We start from the raw sequence: 19,384 nt of genomic DNA on the forward strand, positions 1-19,384 counted from the left end.
ATTACATCGAGCCTGATATATTGTTATACAACTTAGAAGTCCAGACAGAGCTTTCTCTAAATAATGTGGACTTGAAAAATAATAGTATACACATAAACTAGAAGTTTCAAATCGGCACCTCCGACGCAAAAACACAAAAACCACAATTGACCTCCTTAAAGTTCTCTATGACAAACTCCCTGCATCTTATCATTTCAGCTATTCAAGTATCGACTTCCAAATCGTCGGGTTTCGAGATATGGATACTTTCGAGTTTCTCATAATCAATTCCATCCCATATACTACCCATCATTCTTCTACTAAGATTCTAATATTTTCTTCTTGTGATACTTCAATATTCAGCCAGTCCATATTCGTCTGTTCATACATAATTTACAGATTCTCATTGTGCCAAAACTTATAGAATTAGCTACATATGTCATTCCAGCAAGATAGAGAATTACTGATATGAAACTTAGAAATAATACATACAATCTGATCCTACTTAATCGATCGAAATCGTGCTACGTTTTTGAGAGAGAGAGAAGAAAGTATAGATATGCAAGTTGACGAACGACCTCTAAATAAGTCGATCTATCGTATTGTTAACCTCAACTGAATGCAAAAAGAGGTTACTACGCGACGATATAATATCTCTATCATTTCTAAATCAATACTCTCGAATTCAAGTTCTCACTCTGAGACCAGACCCCCCATCTCAGTATCTCTCCTCACATCCTTCCCTCATTTTATCACAAATCTTCAACTCCGCACATGCCATGAAACTTACAATCACAGCATACTTCACATTCCCGACTCAACTGTCTGTCCAACAGCCAATTTCAAAACCTGCTTATCATCAGAGTGAGTAGTTTCATATCCCGGTTCTAGAGCAGGCTCGGCTGGTTTAGATGGCTCGGATCCGTAATCCTTGGGTATTTCGACGGGTACATGTTCACGGAGAGCGAGATAGGTTGTCGGAAGACAGATTACTGGTATCATGTTAGTGGGGGAAGGTATCGGAGTAAGGAGAGGGATTGAGAGAATAGCGGAGGGAATGGCAAGAGTGTAAATAGTAGAATGGGGACGCGAAAGGTAGATTCCAGAAGGATAAATCTGATAAAACAAGGAGGGGGATACAAAACGCACCAAGTAAGATAGTATTCACAACCATTGGAACACGACCTCTATACCAATCTCTCGTGTTAATACCGAAAGAGACAGCTTGGGCGAAACTTTCTTGGCCACGAAGGATTCCTGTGAAACGTGCTTCGTAACTGTTAGTATCATATCGAGACATTCAAACTCAAGTTTCTGAGAAAGTAGCTCGGGACGAAATCTTAACATACATAATTCGGAAATGTTATCTGTCTTGGTGGATACAAGATAGTAGAGCCAATTTTGTAGCGATTGTTGTGAGAAAGCTGCGCAAAGCATTTATTGTTAGCAGGTAGTTCTTCCTGATCATATAGTGTTGCACGCGGAGGGATTTGAAGAGAAGGTTACATACACCATAATAAGATGACGAAAAACCCCTTTGTAAATTCTCCATCGGTCCAATCAAGATCAGGTTGTTCGCTACCAAATTGCTCATTGACAACCCAGGCGTATATCCAGGCTACGAGATGCCAGAAAATCACATAGTAGAAACTTTGTATCTTTGTTAGTGGATGGAATATAATGGATCTAAAAGAAGTGCTTTGTAGAAAGTAGAGAGGTTGAGGAGAATACATACCCGATATTGAGACGTTGCTTGACCGGGATTTTCTTGTAATCAAGTAGCATACTCATGATTTGGGATGCGAATAGGTTTGCAAAATTACCTATTCGTCATTAGGATTGCGAAAGGAGTAAAAGTGCAACTACTTAGGTATTAGGGGAGCATACCGACGAAACCAATTAGAGCTCTAGCACGAACTCCGAAGTAATAAACCTCATAATCTAAAGAATGTCAATTATAGATTCTCGAAGTCAAAGATAGGGGCTCAAGGACTTACTGCCAGAGTATTGATTAAAGTATGCGGCCCAAAAGACAAGCAGTAGTAGTAGAATCTTCAATGGAGTTAGTGTAGTCCATGAAAGAGGGTTTGTCAGGTAAGTATACATCACGTCTTGCACACGTTTTAATGAGCGCTCTGATTTCCGCCTTGAAAGACTTTTCATGCACAATCTTGATTTTTGATCCATCCGATCTTTGGGCCTGGTAAAGTCAGCAAGTTGTTTTTGGACAATGTTTAGTATTAACCGACCTTATCTGGAGGAGAGAGTGCAAGAGCTATGAAAGCAGCTAGGCATTGAAGGGTGATGAAGATAATGTATACAGCTGTATGGCACATGAGTACTTTTCCAGCAAATAAATTGCAAGAAAATTTCAAAGAGGACATTAGGGATTACTGACCATACCCGACCTTTCCCTTTTTCTTTTGGTCGCTCGCACTAATGTCTCGTCAATAAGAGCCACAAAGTATGAGATATCCAGACATCACGCACTGATTAAGACCCAATACAATCGCACCACCAACAAGCGGTCCTCCTGTACGGAACCACAACCAGATACTAATTCCATTAGCTCATTGTCCCTCATACATATCGAGACAACAGATTGCACGCACTTCATATATTTTCCTCTTTTCGCCGGTTCCGGATATCCCAACGCAACTGCACCCTCTGAAGCCCAGAACAATCCTGCACTGATCATCATATCATGTCAGTTCATCTATGTCATACCAAGCTAGTCTTCCCTCGACTTACGAAATTCCACAAGTGACAGCTCCAACGAGAACTAGCCAGACAGTTCCATATCTATTATTTGTATATAGACCAGCCCTATGCTTCATTAGAACCTCTTCTTCTTAGACCCACAAGCAAAGGAGAAACCATACGAATAGACTGGATATCCCACCGCTCCAAGCGTCAACGTATACTTCAATCCTATCCGATTCGCAATTGGACCTCCCAGTACACAAAATATTCCCACTTCATGTCCAATATTAGCAAGCTTTCAAAGGCCCATTCTCATCCTCCAAGACCGTACTCTAAGATCAACTAAGACCTGAAGAAACATAGAACAGGAACATACTCAAGCCAAAAACTAACGCATTAGCAGCATTAACCAAAAACGGCGATTCCGCACCTCCAGCACCTAGAGAAGACATCGCATTCCACATTCCCGGGGCCAAAAAGCCTACCGCGCCGATTACGAAGGCATTGAAGAGGGATGAACGGTACCATAGCTTTTTTTCTGGCTGCTGTTCCGACGGTGGTTGATCTAAGGGAGACATAGTTGCTACAACCTGCAGACAAGGACGAGTTTGGAGATATTACTGAGGGAGAGGGATATCGGATGCCAACATTGTAGATGGATGGAAGGATATATATCTCTACACCAACATCTAGCCCAGTAGGTTACCACTGAACCAATATTGAATATTACCTCATCACATACAGATTTTTCAATAGCCATGTTAATATTGTCGGAATCACTATCCAGCTTCCCTTCTCGTCGCGAATCTCACTTGGCCACAAAGCTGCTTTTGTATAGAATACGAACATTGCTTTTATATATGCTACAAAATCACCTACATTGAAAAATTGCGTGATAGCACGAAATAAAGCAGCAATCCATTTTCAGATGTACATTCAATGCGAATTTGACGCAGGTATGGCGAATGATGCTCAACATATATCCTGGTATGCAAATCCCGACTTTGAGCCGATGATACCCAGCTAAAATTGTATTGTGGGTTTGAGTATCTAGATCCACTTTGAAGAAGATGGATGAAACATACACTATATATATATGATGAGAACCTCATACTAGACTATCTGATGCCTTCTAAATTATCATGTGCTTGTGTAAAACCTAGAGCGCCGCATCAAAGTTTGCAAAAACATTCATCTGAGTTGATTATTCTCCGCACTGCCTGCGAGTATTCATAAAATTATTTGCTCAGTGATATCTGTGCAAGATTCTTGTGTAGGATTGTGTATCCTAGGAGATATTGATGTGAACACACCTAGATATTCAAAATATTTGGTGGATTGATACAACTTGGGACATTCAAACCATATGGGGGGCATTCAACGCAGTTTGGACAACCATACCACTTTGGAACATTGAAATTATTTGGCACATTCCCACCACTTGGTATATTCAAAACAGTTTGGACATTCATACCGCGTTGGGATGTTGAAATCATTTGAGACATTGGAACCATCTTGATACATTTAGACAAGTTGAGATATTCAGACCAACTAGGACATTTATATCAACCAAAACATTGAAATCTATCCATTAAGATTTCAGATGCCTAATAAGCATCGACACAAAGTATTAACACTTAGAGTCCAACATTCCTAACCAAATCAGTATCCAGATACAGCTAAACATCTCCTCCAATAGACCTTCATTTTCCCCCTCCAGCCTTCGATCCATCTCCATTGACAGAATCATCATCAAGCTTAAGCTCCTCTAGACCCCTAGTAGGAATAACGCTAGTCTCCCCAAATGACACAATCTTGCTCTCCTCGGCAGCACAAAGAGCCATCTTAAAAGCATCTGAAGCTCTCCTCTTCATTGTCATTGATCCGAATGTTTCACCACCATTGTTTCTAGCAAGATATCCAGAATCCGTGTCCTTAGCAATACTCTCACCAGCTTTACGCTTGGTCGAAGTGTTGAAGGCGTTTGATCCCTCCACACTTCTAGCATTGGCAGGCCCAGGAAGACAAAATTCAGGGATTTCTTCGACTTCGAGGAGTTGCGCTTGTTGCTTGTGACGTTTGTTCGAAGTATATGGAAGACCGCGAAGACCCAAAAGCATGCCATGCTCGATGGAGGCATGGAAATTTGTATCGTTGTCGCGGTTCACGCTGGAAGAGGAGCCGCATTTCGATATCGGTTGATGGAAGAAGATTGATGAGCGCTTTCTACCGATTGGTGCAGAAGGAAGATTGGGTTTGTCAGAGGCGATGGGTAAGATTAATGGAGCTGGGGGTGGTTTGGGATTCGACATGTTGGCTTGTTACTTTGTGGTAGTTTATTGGTATAGTTGTAGTTTCTGGTGACTATGGCTCGACTAGTTGTAACTTTAGCTATCTTGTATTAACTCAATCCTGGTCTTGGTTTATTGTGATATCATTTGTTTGTAGGGTTGGAATTTCCAATTTTGATCGATGTATCGTGGCAGACCGTGATGCCAGCTCAGTTGTTGATGTGTTATAAAGACATTAATAGGTCATAGTATGAAAAATGAGACCTGATGCTCCCAGAAAGCATGAAAGTGGAAGAATGAGAAAGAGTTCATTTGTTATGCCTTGTTAAACCCTACTTAAGGTTTTGGTTCACAAGCAAAGGCAGAAATGTTTTGTTCACGAGAATGAATGATATCATTTTGTTCCATCCATTGCCGTAGTGCTCACTAAGAAAGTACCGACCTCCTAGTCCCCGGATTTCGGGGTTTGGAGGTTGAGAGGCCCATAACAAGAACAGAATCAACTTCGATACAATAGAAGTTATCATGATCTCAGTAGCGCTTCTTGTGAATGTAATTTATCTTCCAGTGCCATCCAATGCACCACTTGCAATGATATATGAGGCTTCATTTTTGCCTGCATAGCTGGAAGAATCGAAATCCAGAACCCTTTCCCCCAAACTCCAAACCATAATGCAAATACATAGGTAATACACGATCCCCCGATCCACAGCTTTACTAATGATTCCGAAAATTCTTTTTTCTGCACCAAAGACGTTAATATTTATTTGACCGCATCTTGGGACAGGGGAAACTTACTGATAGAATAAATCCGTCCTACTACTACCCAGATTGATAATCTTCGGACATCCATCGCGGTCCTTCTCCAATCTTGTACATTCAAAGCAATAGAAAGCGTCTGAAATACCTTCACCTCCACACACGACACATTTGTTTTGATAGTTTCCGAAACTGCACTCTTCGCAGATGCGTACGAGGGTTGTGGGACGGACGTAGGAATCGCATACAGGACACTTTCCATCGCATTTATCGCAGAGACGTCCGATAGCAATACCGGATTGCTTTCTGCACATTACGAGATCTCTAGAGGGAGGTTAGTAGCTGTAGTCTCAAAGCAGAGAAGATTTGTACATACGGATGATGGCGAGACATGTTTACGTATCTCTTCAGATATGAAGCTGTAGATTATCCTCTTGAACGGTCCTCAAAAGCAGATGTACTTCTATTTTGAAAATTGACGTAGCTGGAGAAGAGGTGGTTCTTTGAAGAGCTCAAGATTTTGGTTATTGATATCACCGCCACCAAAATATCGAGCTTTCGTTCTTTGATTTCTAAGCACTGACCACCACGCTAGTACCGACAGGGATCTCTCGATTCATCGCATATCCAGTCCAGTATCGCATGTGAATCAAATGGACGTGATTGAATGCTTTGAACAATTACATTTATTTTCTACTTATCTGGTCGACATCATTTTGAAAGGATCTACTAATGTACTCAAGGTGATGGTAACAAATATGACAGACACACCAGCGTGAGTGAAAAACTCTAGTCATATCATGAAAGCTTACTAATAAAAGATAGACCCGTGGCATCTGCAGTTGTCGTTCCTAGACAAGATGCGCCAAACGTTAAAAGTCCCCGCAGGAAGCGTCGACAATCATCCGTGTCCGAAGATGCTTCTAAACGTCTCCGAATCTCCACCGAAGACAGTGCCATCTCTACATCCACTCTACATTCCTCTCCACAAGCTTTAGATTCTACGAAGCTTGAATCACCTGGAAAGAATCAACCTCGTGCGGTTTCGCCAGAAACCTCGAGAAATGGTCGTCCCGAAAGAAGAAGAAGTAGTGTTCAAGAGGAACGCAAGCGCGGTCAAAGATTATTTGGAGGCTTGCTGAATACTCTTAATCAAAGTACACCGAATGGACAACAGAAAAGGCGACAAGAGATTGAGGCACGACAAAAGGAGAGAGCCGCGCAACGAAAAGCTGAAGCAGAAGATAGGAAGATAGAGAAGGCAGCGAGTCTTAAAGCGGTACGAGTGGTTGAGCAAGTGAAGTTTCAGGAAGAATCGGTTAGTAGTACTTGAAAGAGGAAGGAGACAAGACAAGACTGATAGGTTTTTGTAAAGATGCGAATCCGGCATTCGAATATGCTAGCTATGGCCCAGTTCCTTTCTACAGAAGCAGAGCCAAAATTGGTAAGAACTACACTTCTACTCATTCTAGTTATGCCTACTGATCCGTCAAGTATTACAAACCATGGCAATTATCACCCAATAACGAAGCCAGAATCGAGACCCAAATCAAAGAAGTAGAGATGTTGATTGAAGAAGAAAAGTCCCAGTGGGCGAGTAAACATCCAGAACAAGGTCCAAAGGCTGATGGGGAATCTGAAGCAAAGGTGACGTCTGATGTGATGATGAGTGAGCCTCATATTGAGTCTCCATCTAATTCTAACATTGATACTACTAATCCATTCTCTACACTTGCTGCTCAGTCCTCACAGGTCAAGACTGAGAAAGATAATTTGGAAGAGCACAATGGTGAGGTAGTAGTAGAAGCAGAGGAGGATACTGTTATTTACTGATTGCTCTACATGAATGGGTCCAAGGAGTTTAGCTTGCCGGAAAATGCTCAAATGGAATTTGGGTGATGGTATGGTGTCTTTAGGAGGTCAATGATATCCCGAGCTACGTTGTACTTTAGACCTGGCTTTATTAAAATGTTTCTTTTCTCTTCACCGTTACTCACAATCAACCGATTTAAGGGGAGACTATGCAAGCACCGGCCGCCAAGCCGCCTACGAAACTCATTGCCTAGGCACAAGATGATATTCGGAGACACCGGATGTGGGACCAAATGGAAATGCGACGCCATGATCAAATGATTTTGTGATGAGATGTTATGCGTTGCCAACGACTAATCAGTTGTTTGTTAATAGTCGGCTCTTCAAACGGCCGACTACTTCCTAATTGGGGAAAGCGAATGTCCTCGGAAAGCGAATTGTCACTATGAGATTTTGGTGTTACCCAATTTTTATCGATTTGAACCGAGGCACGGCGATTGGTGGGGCAGCCTCGTTGTTTAAAGGGCCGACATCTCCCACATCAGCCTTGTTTGATATCCTTTCATTTTTGATTTGTATTCATTGTATTTCACTTCAAACATACATCAAAATGGTTGATAAACTTGCAGTTCAAGACTCTCGAGTCCAATATAAGTCGGCAGATTTGAATGGAAGAACCTACTCCTATATTCTTGGCGAACCTCAAAATGGTGCTGAACCAGTTGCAACTATTTTCTTGATTCACGGAGTAAGCATTTGATTTCCTTTCTGAGTTGTTATACTGCTCCAACATTCAACCGAGGGTCACATTTTCAAGAAGCTTCGCAAAGCTTGAATCATTATGTTGCAATCATATACTAACTTTCTTCTAGTGGCCTGACATGGCATTCGGCTGGAGATATCAAATCCCCGCTCTCCAAGCCCTCAACTTCCGCGTCGTAGTCCCCAACATGCAAGGCTATTCCTCCTCTTCCTCTCCCCAAGAACTCAGCGCCTTCACTTACAAAACTGCCGCCGACGATGTTGCCGCTCTTGCAAAGGCCATCGGTGCCACATCTATTGTCCTCGGAGGCCACGATTGGGGTGGAGCTATTGTCTACCGTATTGCGCTTCACTATCCTAAACTCATCTCTGCAGTCTTCAGCGTCTGCACACCTTTCTTCCCTCCCGCACTAAAATATACTCCGATGACCGTCCTACCAAATTTCAAATATCAATTACAACTTAAGGGTCCGGATGTTGAGAGGGAAATCCAAGGTAAGGAGAAACTGAGATTGATGTTGAATGCGCTTTATGGTGGCCGATCGGCAGAGAAAGAGCTTGGATTTAATGTCACCGAGGGTGTTCTCTTCCAGAATTTAGAGAAACTTGGTCCATCTCCGCTTTTGTCCACGGAGGAATTAGATCACTACGCAGAACAATATGCGATTAATGGAATGAGAGGCCCATTGAACTGGTATCGAACCGGCGAGTTGAATTTTGAAGATGAGAAGGAGTTGGCGGAGGAATTCCACAAGGAGAATGGTTATAAAGTTGAAATTCCTACCATGTTTATTGGTGGATCAAGAGATGCAGCGTTACCACCTTCTATGGCAGAGAATATGCAGCAATGGTTTGGAGAAGGAAAGTTGAGAAAAGAGGAGGTCGATGCAAGTCATTGGGCTCTGTGGGAGAAGCCAGAGGAGGTTAATGCTTATATCAAGGATTTTTTGACAAAGGTTGTCGGAGGACAGAGCCATCTTTAAATGAAGATGGGAAAGATTGAAATAAAAATAGAGATTACCAGTTAGAGCACTAAGTAGTAAAGATACCATTTTGCTTTCACTCTGCGCCAGTTCTTACTTGCGATACCTACCTAGGTAGGTATTTATTATATACATGGTCCAAGCTTCCCAGCTTCCTTCCCAGCACTGCCAGACGAAGAATCTCGCAGTGAAATGAAGGGGCTCTAATCATCATCCGAAAACCTAACAAATCAGCGTTTCTATCCCGCCCACCCCGATTTTTCACCTCTATCAAAATCAAATGGCTCTACATATATCAGGTGATATGTCATACCTGCGCAAGTACTTTTAAATTCTCAACGTACCGCGATGCCAGCGTTTATCGCGGAATACAATACAATAAATGCACACACACACACATACATACATCCATATACCATGCGAGTACAGTGTGGTAGGTAGACTTATTTACGTGTGCTCGCTCACCGTTCCGTCGGATTTGAAACCTTTTCTGCCTGCTAAGAAGGTGCTCCGTTACGAACCTAAGCTAACCGCACACTGGTTGGAAAGAGTGAAGAGGGAAACGACTAGATGCGTCGTTTTGATACACGAAGCAGATTGTAGATGGGATATCCATGTTGGGGACTGACTGGTGAGTGATACGGGTGAGGTGGGAGGTCGGGTTAGGTTAGGTTAGGTCAGGTTACTTTTGTGTATGTATGTATGTATGTATGGCTTTGGGGGTTTGGGGTGTACTCTGTACACCTTGAGGACTGGCCGTGGTGGAATGACATGACATGCTTTTCCCATGAGTGGGTGTCTAGGTAGGGTTGGTTTGAGGGTAGAGGGGTAGTGAGTGTGTGGATGAGTGAATGGGTGGATGGACGGATGGATGAATGAATGAATGAGTGAGGGAATAGAAATATATGAGTAGCATCTAGGTCTCGGTCGATCTAGGTGGGTATGTATGTAAGAGGGAGTAATAATAAGTAGGAAGACTCAAGACTTATTAACAGGGATTGAACGAGAAGTGTCTGGGTAAGGAATGTAAGAAACATGAATCATTGAATCATGTGGCACATTTAGGAAGGATGTATCAACGTCACTTTTTGCCTCGTAGATATTACTCTCTGCTCTGAGCCTCTCTCGCCCTCTTACCCTCTCGCCCTCTCGCCCTTCTCTCTGGTGATCCATTGGTGGGGCGTAATGAAGCTTTGAATCTCTAATCCAGCCACAAATTACATATTGCATGTCTGTCTGTCTGTCTGTCTGTCTGTCTGTCTGTCCGTCCCATCTCACGCTACCCAGTCCTGCAAAAGGCCATGAGTGCAGGACCGAGGGAGGTTATGCCATGCTGTGACTCTGCACGAAGGAGACAAGTTCCCCTGAATGATGCTGCGATGTGAGATGAGATGAGATGCGATGGGAGGATATAGTTCAAACCTTCTTTTCCTCATATCCGGCATTCGTATCCGATGCAAATAACCCTTTCTTCTGCTCTGTACATAGTAGGTGTGTGTATACAGTCAAGTCTGTCCAGCCATCCCATCCACTTTATTGATTCAGATCACGTTCGCATACCGTACCATCATCTCTCCATCCATCCATCCATCCATCCATCCATACTGCACACTCCAAACACCGAATCATTTCTTATAATCACCACCTCTACCACCACCACCACCTCTTCCTCCTCCTCCTCCCAAGGCTTCTTTATCTCATTCCATAGATATTGGATCGCTTAATTCATGCTCCCACCAGACCGAGTTAGCCTCTTCCTTCTCGTCTCCTCTCCTCTTGCCTTGATTATTATTATTATTAAGTGTACCTACCTACTTACTTACTTACTTACCCACCAGAAGGAGAAAGCTAGAAAGAAGGCTGTCAAGTTTATTAATTTATCATCTTTCATCCGTCCAAACCCAAAACCCCCAAACCCCTTCTAATCACAACGCTTCTCCCACCACCAGACTGCACCGTACAATCAATCAATCAATCGATCGATCAACCAACCAACCAATCGACCTACCTGTCTATCTATCCACCCACTCACTCGCTCACTCACTTACGACCCCCCGACCGACAATTTCTCACTTCACTCAAAACTACCACTACCACCACCACTACTACCACCGCCACAACTCTCTCCAATATAATTTCACCCAAAAAGAACAATTCCCAACTGGCCAATCTACTTTTGATTTTTTTTGTTTTTTTGTTTTTTTGTTTCATCAATTGACTCTATTAATTTCATGAATTTCTCCCATTTCCACCCCATCTGCAAAGTACATGAGGCGAAATGACAGACGCATGCATTGTATGTTTAGAAGACCTGGAGGTGGCCGCGGTCCAACAGCAGGAAGAAGAAGAAAAAGTTGGGGTTCCGGCTCCCGTCCCAGCACCCATTCTAGTGGTGCAAGACCCCCAAACCCATTCCCCAGCGCCTCGAGAGCTCGAGAGGGGCACCGCCGGCAAAGAGCCTGAGTTCGAGCAGTCGCTGCGTCGTCAATGTATTTCTTCCGGGAAAGGTGCTGCCAATGGTAACGGCAACAATGCTTTATGCGTGGCTCAGATTAAACCGTGTGATCATGTTTTGCATGATCATTGTTTGAGGGAATGGAGTCAGAAGGCCAATAGCTGTCCCATTTGTCGGGCAAGCTTCAATTTGGTGCTGGTGCTGGATGGAGTTGGAGGTAAGCTGAGTGCTTTTTTAATTTTTTTATTTTGCCTTCGAGGGAGAGATTGGGTGGATTATTGTATTGCGACGAAGAGATGTCATTTTTGAGTTTTTGGTTGGTTTTATGTCTGGTAGATGCCTTTGGCGATGATGTAATTTCTCTTTCTTTGGAGGTTTGAAAGTTATATCCTCTTTGCGACTTTCAGCCAGAATTTGAGGGCGGCCTACGACGTTACGAGTCATACAATTATTTGGATCAATAGCTAACTTAACTTTGCAGGAACGGTACAATCAGAATATACCGTCGAAGATCGAAAACAAACGGCCGAGTTCGATTTAGCTGCGTGGCAAGAAGATAACCCAGAAGATTATGAAGACGAGGAAGAAGGGAGATCGTGTCCAATCTGCGACCAGTCAGATCAGGAGGATGTGCTCTTATTATGCGACGGATGCGATGCTCCTTACCATACACATTGTATCGGCCTAGACAATGTTCCAGGTGGTCACTGGTATTGTATGGAATGTGTGGAAAGCGGTGCTTTTGGTGAACATGATGAATCGCAAGGACCGGCGAGAGCAATCCCCTTTTCAGGACAGCGGATCAGCAGAACTCAGGCGAGCGTTCGACGTGCTCGTAGGAATGGCAGACAAGATAGATGGATTAATGCTTGGGGACAATTGAGCAGCGTGATTCGGAATGTCGCTGGTGTTGATCTTGACTTTGCCGAGGATGATCAGGAGTTGAGAGGCTATAGGGACCTTCAACAATTTTCTGCCACGGAATTTAATAGATGGGAACAGCGATTACATATTGCCAGACGACAAGGTGCAGGTCAAATATTTCGAGCCGCAGCACCGCAAGTTGTTCGAGAGCGCATCCAACCACCGGCACCTGTCATTGAAACTCGTGAGGAAAGACAGGCATGGGGAGCTATGGAGAGAGCTCAGCATCTTGATGATGCATCGAATGCGAGGAAGCGCAGAAGATCCACTGCATCACCAGCTAGTCGTGGTGGCTCAACACCGGAAGAACCTGAACGTAAGCAGAAACGACCAAGAACAAGAATTGTTCAAAATGGATCATCATCTGTCGCATCATCCAGTACACACCCTCAACCTCGGCCTTCATCTAGCAGGAGTAATGGTTCACCAAGACAATCACCAAGACCTTCAGATGCTATAAATACGAACATAAACACCAACGCAGAACCTACATTTCTTTCTTCACTTCTTCGAGAAGTCGAGATGGCACCATCTTCCGATGATGATTCGATAAGGTTTGGATTGGATGTTACATCTAATCGAGCAAATGGTGCTACAAGCCCATCATTTGATTATTCATCTCCTGCTACTTCACCAGCATCTCCCGCATCTTTTCGCAGTCGCGCAATATCAACCACACCCCCACCAAGAGGTCGACAATCTCGTTCTCCTCCGTTGAGTTCAACTGTTATGCCTGATTTTTCTGCTGTTCACTATTCACCAAATCGATCACCAACCGTCGATTCACCAAGTCAAGCAGCCGGGAGTCATAACAAGAGAAAGAGAGATGGATCACCTACACCGGAAATTCGACAACCTCAACCTCGTCGACAAAAAATATCACGAGCAAGATCTCAAGATTCTTCGCCTGTACGAACAGATGTTGTACATTCATCAACATCTCGATCCGAAAATACATCCCCATTACGAAATACAATGTCAATTGAAGAGAAACAAAGCATCAACAAAATAGTTAAAACAGCTCTAGGACCTCATTGGAAATCTCAAAAGATATCCGAAGAACAATATGCTGATATCAATCGAAATGTTTCGAGGAAACTTTATGAACTTATTGCGGACAAAAATCATACAGATGGAGATAAAAGTTCATGGGAAAAGATTGCTACAACGGAAGTTGGTAAGGCGGTTCAATCTTTGGGAAATCAAATTTCATGAAATGGATTTGGAATGGAATTTAATTGTTACGAAACGCATATCACGAACAAACGGACGGCGAAAACATCTTCGGGACATTTTCTGGAGGTTGCTCGAGGGCATATTGAAACAGGAGTCACAACTTACTATTAGCGAATGGAATTACCTTTTTTTTTTTCTTCTTCTTATGTTACAAGGAAAAAAATGTAATTTGGTGTTATATGGAATGGAATGGAAATGGTGTGGTTCATTACAAGGCATTGGTATGCATAATGTGAATTGCTATTTATGATACCATTAATATATTTTTTGCGCTGGAGCAATGGGAGAATGGGAGAATGGGAGAGTGTACAGATGGGAGGGAACTCTGGTTTTCGGATTCGGAAAATTGGAAAAATGGAGACTAGAGAATGGGGATTGGTGATTTGTGATTTGAGTGCTTGTATTGTAATATTTTGAGATGGGGGATGGAGAGAGAGATATACATGGGGTTGTTTTGCTGGGAGGATTATTTGGAGAGGGGAGAGAGGAGGAAGAGGGGGTTGTATATTGAGATTTGAGAGGTGAGAGGTGGGAGGTCAGGAAAGGAGTGGGGAAAGGAGTGGGGAAAGGAGCAAGGACGAAGGGTGAGAGGAATGGGAATGATAGATATACGAATGAGAGTTAAGGGGAAAGAAATGGTTGATGGTGATGGAGGTGATGGAGGTGATGAGGTGGTGGAGGTGGTGGAGGTGGTGGAGGTGGTGGTGATAGAAGGAGTTGTTAAGAAATGAAATAAGAAATTTTGAGAAAGTTTTGATAAATCTATCGATGGAGATATTGGATGTCAAATGTATGAAGTGTATGAAGTGTATGAAAAATATACTCGAGATAGAATGGGAAGAATGTGAAGAGAGGATGAATGGCGGTGGTGTAGATGATAGACATTTCCATCTCAGTATTCCTAGGTAGGTGGATGTCATGTCATGTGATGTGAGGATAGGATGATGTGGATTGTATTGTATGCAAATGAGTATCTAGTATGTATGTACCCAACCCAGTAATGCCTACCAACCTAGGTCATTCATCCATTGTGTTCACTATCAATCGTGCACGTGGAAAAAATTCTACACGCGAAATTTTTCAACTGGGGGAAAGTGAGAAATTGAGAAATTGCTTGGGGATTATGGGTTTTCATCTTTTTCCAGCTGTGAACGTGTGTGAATATGTATTTGTATATGTATATGTATATGTTCCAACGATGATCCAGCCAGAAAGAGATATCTCGTCTCCTCGCTCGCCCATCATCCCTCCCTTCTTCCCACCACCGCCTCCCGCAAAATGCGCACGCAGAAAAGAAATGTAAACAGTCGCTATCTAACAGTTCCCGTAGGTACAGACGAGGGTACCGCTAGCGAAAAAAGCCTGAGATGTTCAATCTAGGCATCGATAAATGGTCAGGACGTTCTGGGGTGAATCGGGTCTTGATGATAAGGATTGATGCCGTGGATTGCGGGAGCGAGAAGGTCCAAGGAGGAGATGCCTTTTTATGCTGTGTGGTGGGCACGTGAGGGGCTAGTCTGGATGGGGCTGGTGGCGTGGGAGGATTTTTGGGAGGGAGAGGATTGATTGCTTATTATTGGTGGGATGGATGGGGGATTATTAGTCAGCAGCGTGGAATTTATTTTTTGGATGGTGGGTTGCTTGCTGTGCTTGTGTGGTGCCGTGTGGTGAGTGCGCAGAAGAAGAGAAGTTTGTTTGTTTGTTTGTTTGTTGCACGTACCTTGCCTTACCCTACCTTAACTTCTGCACGCAAATATGACGTCGAGTAGTAGGGGATGCAGTCGAACTGCGCAGAGATTATTATGTATGTATCTTCTTTCTTTCGGTTTGCCTCGAGGGGAAATGGTGGAGTGGTGTCGATGATTTGTCTGTCATGCGCTTGCTTGGTCGAGAGAGCTTGCGGGATTTGGGAAAACTCGGTGCGGAGGCGTTGTTTATATGCTCAATGGCTCAATGGCTCAATGGCTGGTGTTTGAGTGTGTATGTTTGGCAGGAGGATGGCGGGATTGTGAAAGATTGATATTCGTATCGATGTTGAAATCATCGACTAACAAATTCCATCTCAGATTCCTCAAGACCAGCCTTCGTTCCTCGAACGCCTCTCCGTACCCGCACACCATGTATACCAGCACCCGGCTCGCGAAGTTATGCGGTCGCTGCTTCGACTTTTAAACCTCTCGATGGGCCTTCCTCTCACCTCCCACATGTTTCCTCCATGCCTCCTGTCTCCCCTTCCCCGGGAGCAACGACGTATAAAATTTCGACCGGGATTATCCTCAGTCGGCCTCCGCTCCTCACGGAAACCGCCACGCCTTTCGAAAAAGCATTTTATCTCTACCAGAAACGGTTGAATGAGAGATTGGTCTTGCCATTCACGAGATACTTTTATCACAAGAAAGATCAACCGGCGGATCTGGAATGGAAGGCGAAGGTTAAGGAGAGGAATGGGGTTGCGGCGAGAGATATTGGAGGGTATAGGGCTTATGGGGAAGAGGGCTGGAATGATGAAGTGTTGATTGGGGGACAAGAGGAAAAAGTGGCGGAGTGGGATAATATTGCGGGGAAGTTGGTGGAAGAGGGGATGGGAGAGGATTTGGAAAAGGTGAAGTTGGAGAGTAGAGAGGGAGAGGCGGATAAGAGGAGTTTGGCGAGGAAGATGGATGAGACGGTTTACTTGGTTGTGAAGGGGAAGGAGAAGACGCTGGATAGGGAGGGCAAGGAGGTAAAGGTGGATGTTTGGGAGTTTCCGAGGGGGGATATGGTGGGGAATGAGGTTTTGCATACGGTTCGTTGGTTTCTTTTCCTCCTCTTTTCTATGTGTCTTCTGGCTCCCTTGCTTCCGTCTCTTCGTACCCGACGATATTATTCTGATACATAAACTAATACCCTCAAAGGCAGCTCAAAGAATTCTTGCCCAAACAGCAGGCGAAAATATGAACACATGGATAGTAGGACATATCCCAATTGGTAGCCTCACCATCAAACCCTCAAAGAAGTTTGGAAGAGAAGCAGAAAAGGTATTTTATATGAAAGGAAGAATTATGGCGGGACAAGCGGATCTTAAGGGGAATGCATTTGGAAAGGAAGATTTCATGTGGTTGACGAGGAAGGAGATTGAGGAGTTGGTTACGAAGAGGTTTTGGAGTCAGGTGGGTGGGATGTTGGGGGGTAGGTAAAGAGAGGTGTGGATGAAGAATATTTGGGTCTGTTTGTCCCAATGGAAGAATATCTGTATCGGTAGGGGTATTGAAATGGATGGGAATGGAAATGGGAATGGGAATGGAAATAGGGATGAGAGATGGATGATGAAATCTTATGCGAAAGATTTTATTCATACGAAAGAAAGAGAAAATGGAGAAGATGGAGTAGAAGATGAATATTATATTATATTGTAGAATAGCATAGCAGAGCTGAGGAAAAGAAAAGAAAAGAAAATGTATTCTAGAGTTTTTTTTTTAATGAGGTTTTTGAGGTTTGAGGTTTTTATCAAATACAATGGAAGTGGTGGTCTAATCTTCTAGGCTTCAATTGAAATTTATATCAGATATACTTTTACTCTTACACTTGCTCTATGAATACTTTATGGATATGAATATAAGGCTACCATACACATATACTAGGGCATACACACATACTAACTTATAAGATTGAGCGAATTATATGATCTTAGTAATGATTATATATTTTTATATTTATTATTAGTTATACTTTTGAGGAGGGAGTTTGTAAAATGTTATACTCATAAACTTGTGTGTGTGTGTATATGTGTGTGTGTATTTTTTTATGTTGATAAAATTATTATTATTATTAGAATAATAAATGAATGAATGAATGAATGAATGAAACTTTTCGAGGAGGGGTTTCGAGTTTGGGGTTTGATGTGATTTGATGTGATTGTTACGGGAGCTGCCTCTAGGGTCACGTGGAAGTGTCTAGAGATCTCTCGAGGTGGTTTAGACTAGACTTCAAGTAGGAATTCAATAAGGTTGTAACTGGTTGCAATTCTCGTAACTATAGTAATGAAACTAATGATTGTTCTTGAGCACGAAGCTCTACATTGTAATGAAACCCATTCCATATATAGACCTTCGTCCTGAAGTCGAATCGACAAGTCGAGTCGGCAAGTCGAGTCGGCTTTGTAGTCACATGACACTTGTCCTGTGACTCTTATTGTCCTAGTTTGTCCTTTTGTCCTGGGGCTAATCCCCTGGGGTATTACTAATATAACTTCGCGAAAAGTTTGCAAAGTTATGTTCGGCGTTTCCTAGAACCTATTGTCCTAGGAACTGTATCCTACGTTCTAGGATATCCTATGACTAATACTATATACATGCCTGAGGCTTTCCTTGGGTGCCTAGTGTCCCCCGGTATACTGCAGCTGAATCACTGAGGCCTATAATACCATTATAGCCTATACGTTGGTGATTCTACAGCCTGTTACTAATCCGTCGTAACACTATCCCCTTCTTAGCCTAGCGCTTGTCCCAAGCGTTTATATTAGTACGTCTTCCCTTCTGTATTTAATGTAAGTGAGTGTGATATTTTCTTTTCATTATGCCTCCTGTCCGAACAACTTCTGTTCATGATCCCGCATTCTTATCCGCTCGTGTCGCCCGTTCTGGTAGTAAACGTGAGCCTTGTGCTTTGTGTTTTCAAACAGGTCGTGATTGTTTGGTGGACGAAGAATTGTCAAAACGCTGTTCCGCGTGTATTCGTTTCAAGAAGGGTCGCTGTCACCCTGGGTTTGCGATGCCTTCTCAATATGAATCTCTGGAGCGACAGCAGGAGCAGCTTCGCTTGGAAGAGGAAAAGGCTTTTGCCGAATCGCAAGTTCTTTCCGCTAAGTCCCAAGAATTGACGGCTCGAATTCTTCGTTTGCGTCGTCAACAAGAATTTCTTCGCAAGCGTGAAAAGGAGATGATTCGTCGAGATCTTCGTACGCTAGAAGAGCTTGATCTAGCTGAGGAGAATGAAAGGTTGGAAAAGGAAAAATTGGAAAAGGAGCGTGCGGAGAAAGAGACAGCAACCGCTGTTACTACGTCTACTCCTAGTGGTTCTTCTTTTGGTTTCTTCGACCCCTCGTTGCCTTTGTTGTCTGATGCGGAGCTTGAGGCTTTGTTGGCAGATGTGGGTACTTCAGGTGGAATGCCCGTAGTTTCTCAGGGCAGCTGAGATCTTCCTTGAGTTCCCATGTGTTTTCTGAATGTGGGTAGTCTAACCATTTGATCAAATACTTGACCTTGTCTCTGACGTATTTGCAGTCTAGTATTGTTTCGACATCGTATATGGCGTTTGGGTTGACTGGTTCAATTTCTGTAAATGGCGCATTTGGCGCTCCTGGTGGTGCTGGTTCGAGCAAGGATATGTGGAATACTGGGTGGATATTCATTGTGTCTGGTAATTTCAATTGATAATTAACCGTTCCTATTACCTTATCAATCTTGAATGGTCCTAGTTTCCTGTGGTCGAGTTTATTGCTT

General features: G+C 43.2%; 7 protein-coding genes across 7 annotated transcripts; 4 read left to right on the forward strand and 3 right to left on the reverse strand.

The window, feature by feature from the left end:
* Nucleotides 1-595: 595 nt before the first annotated feature.
* BCIN_13g00730 (hypothetical protein) lies at nucleotides 596-3,320 on the reverse strand. Its single transcript, XM_024696628.1, has 15 exons — nucleotides 3,059-3,320; nucleotides 2,862-2,955; nucleotides 2,731-2,805; nucleotides 2,592-2,669; nucleotides 2,470-2,535; nucleotides 2,378-2,415; nucleotides 2,229-2,302; nucleotides 2,084-2,179; nucleotides 1,977-2,031; nucleotides 1,867-1,920; nucleotides 1,715-1,802; nucleotides 1,490-1,629; nucleotides 1,329-1,403; nucleotides 1,129-1,248; nucleotides 596-971 (listed from the first exon to the last, which is right to left on the reverse strand). The coding sequence occupies exons 1-15, from the start codon at nucleotides 3,258-3,260 to the stop codon at nucleotides 784-786; spliced, it is 1,443 nt and encodes a 480-aa protein (XP_024552441.1). The 5' UTR covers nucleotides 3,261-3,320; the 3' UTR covers nucleotides 596-783.
* Nucleotides 3,321-4,187: 867 nt separating this feature from the next.
* On the reverse strand, nucleotides 4,188-5,247 carry BCIN_13g00740 (hypothetical protein). The gene has a single exon (XM_001557116.2). It carries the CDS (start codon nucleotides 4,992-4,994, stop codon nucleotides 4,386-4,388), a length of 609 nt encoding a protein of 202 aa, XP_001557166.1. The 5' UTR covers nucleotides 4,995-5,247; the 3' UTR covers nucleotides 4,188-4,385.
* Nucleotides 5,248-5,646: 399 nt separating this feature from the next.
* Bcrds3 lies at nucleotides 5,647-6,233 on the reverse strand. The gene is made up of 3 exons (XM_024696629.1): nucleotides 6,109-6,233; nucleotides 5,772-6,056; nucleotides 5,647-5,715 (listed from the first exon to the last, which is right to left on the reverse strand). The coding sequence occupies exons 1-3, from the start codon at nucleotides 6,123-6,125 to the stop codon at nucleotides 5,691-5,693; spliced, it is 327 nt and encodes a 108-aa protein (XP_024552442.1). The 5' UTR covers nucleotides 6,126-6,233; the 3' UTR covers nucleotides 5,647-5,690.
* A 164-nt stretch (nucleotides 6,234-6,397) lies between these two features.
* BCIN_13g00760 (hypothetical protein) lies at nucleotides 6,398-7,762 on the forward strand. The gene is made up of 4 exons (XM_001557114.2): nucleotides 6,398-6,507; nucleotides 6,558-7,050; nucleotides 7,108-7,176; nucleotides 7,227-7,762. The coding sequence occupies exons 1-4, from the start codon at nucleotides 6,479-6,481 to the stop codon at nucleotides 7,563-7,565; spliced, it is 930 nt and encodes a 309-aa protein (XP_001557164.2). The 5' UTR covers nucleotides 6,398-6,478; the 3' UTR covers nucleotides 7,566-7,762.
* Nucleotides 7,763-8,114: 352 nt separating this feature from the next.
* BCIN_13g00770 (hypothetical protein) lies at nucleotides 8,115-9,338 on the forward strand. Its single transcript, XM_001557113.2, has 2 exons — nucleotides 8,115-8,292; nucleotides 8,417-9,338. The coding sequence occupies exons 1-2, from the start codon at nucleotides 8,155-8,157 to the stop codon at nucleotides 9,287-9,289; spliced, it is 1,011 nt and encodes a 336-aa protein (XP_001557163.1). The 5' UTR covers nucleotides 8,115-8,154; the 3' UTR covers nucleotides 9,290-9,338.
* Nucleotides 9,339-11,126: 1,788 nt separating this feature from the next.
* Nucleotides 11,127-14,003, forward strand: BCIN_13g00780 (hypothetical protein). Its single transcript, XM_001557112.2, has 2 exons — nucleotides 11,127-11,961; nucleotides 12,226-14,003. The coding sequence occupies exons 1-2, from the start codon at nucleotides 11,568-11,570 to the stop codon at nucleotides 13,881-13,883; spliced, it is 2,052 nt and encodes a 683-aa protein (XP_001557162.1). The 5' UTR covers nucleotides 11,127-11,567; the 3' UTR covers nucleotides 13,884-14,003.
* A 1,570-nt stretch (nucleotides 14,004-15,573) lies between these two features.
* Nucleotides 15,574-17,311, forward strand: Bcmrpl17. Its single transcript, XM_001557110.2, has 3 exons — nucleotides 15,574-15,708; nucleotides 15,971-16,689; nucleotides 16,799-17,311. The coding sequence occupies exons 1-3, from the start codon at nucleotides 15,660-15,662 to the stop codon at nucleotides 17,078-17,080; spliced, it is 1,050 nt and encodes a 349-aa protein (XP_001557160.1). The 5' UTR covers nucleotides 15,574-15,659; the 3' UTR covers nucleotides 17,081-17,311.
* The last annotated feature ends 2,073 nt before the right edge of the window (nucleotides 17,312-19,384 follow it).

The sequence above is a fragment of the Botrytis cinerea genome, chromosome 13 (genome assembly GCF_000143535.2).
Source record: "Botrytis cinerea B05.10 chromosome 13, complete sequence".
Lineage (NCBI taxonomy): Eukaryota > Fungi > Ascomycota > Leotiomycetes > Helotiales > Sclerotiniaceae > Botrytis > Botrytis cinerea.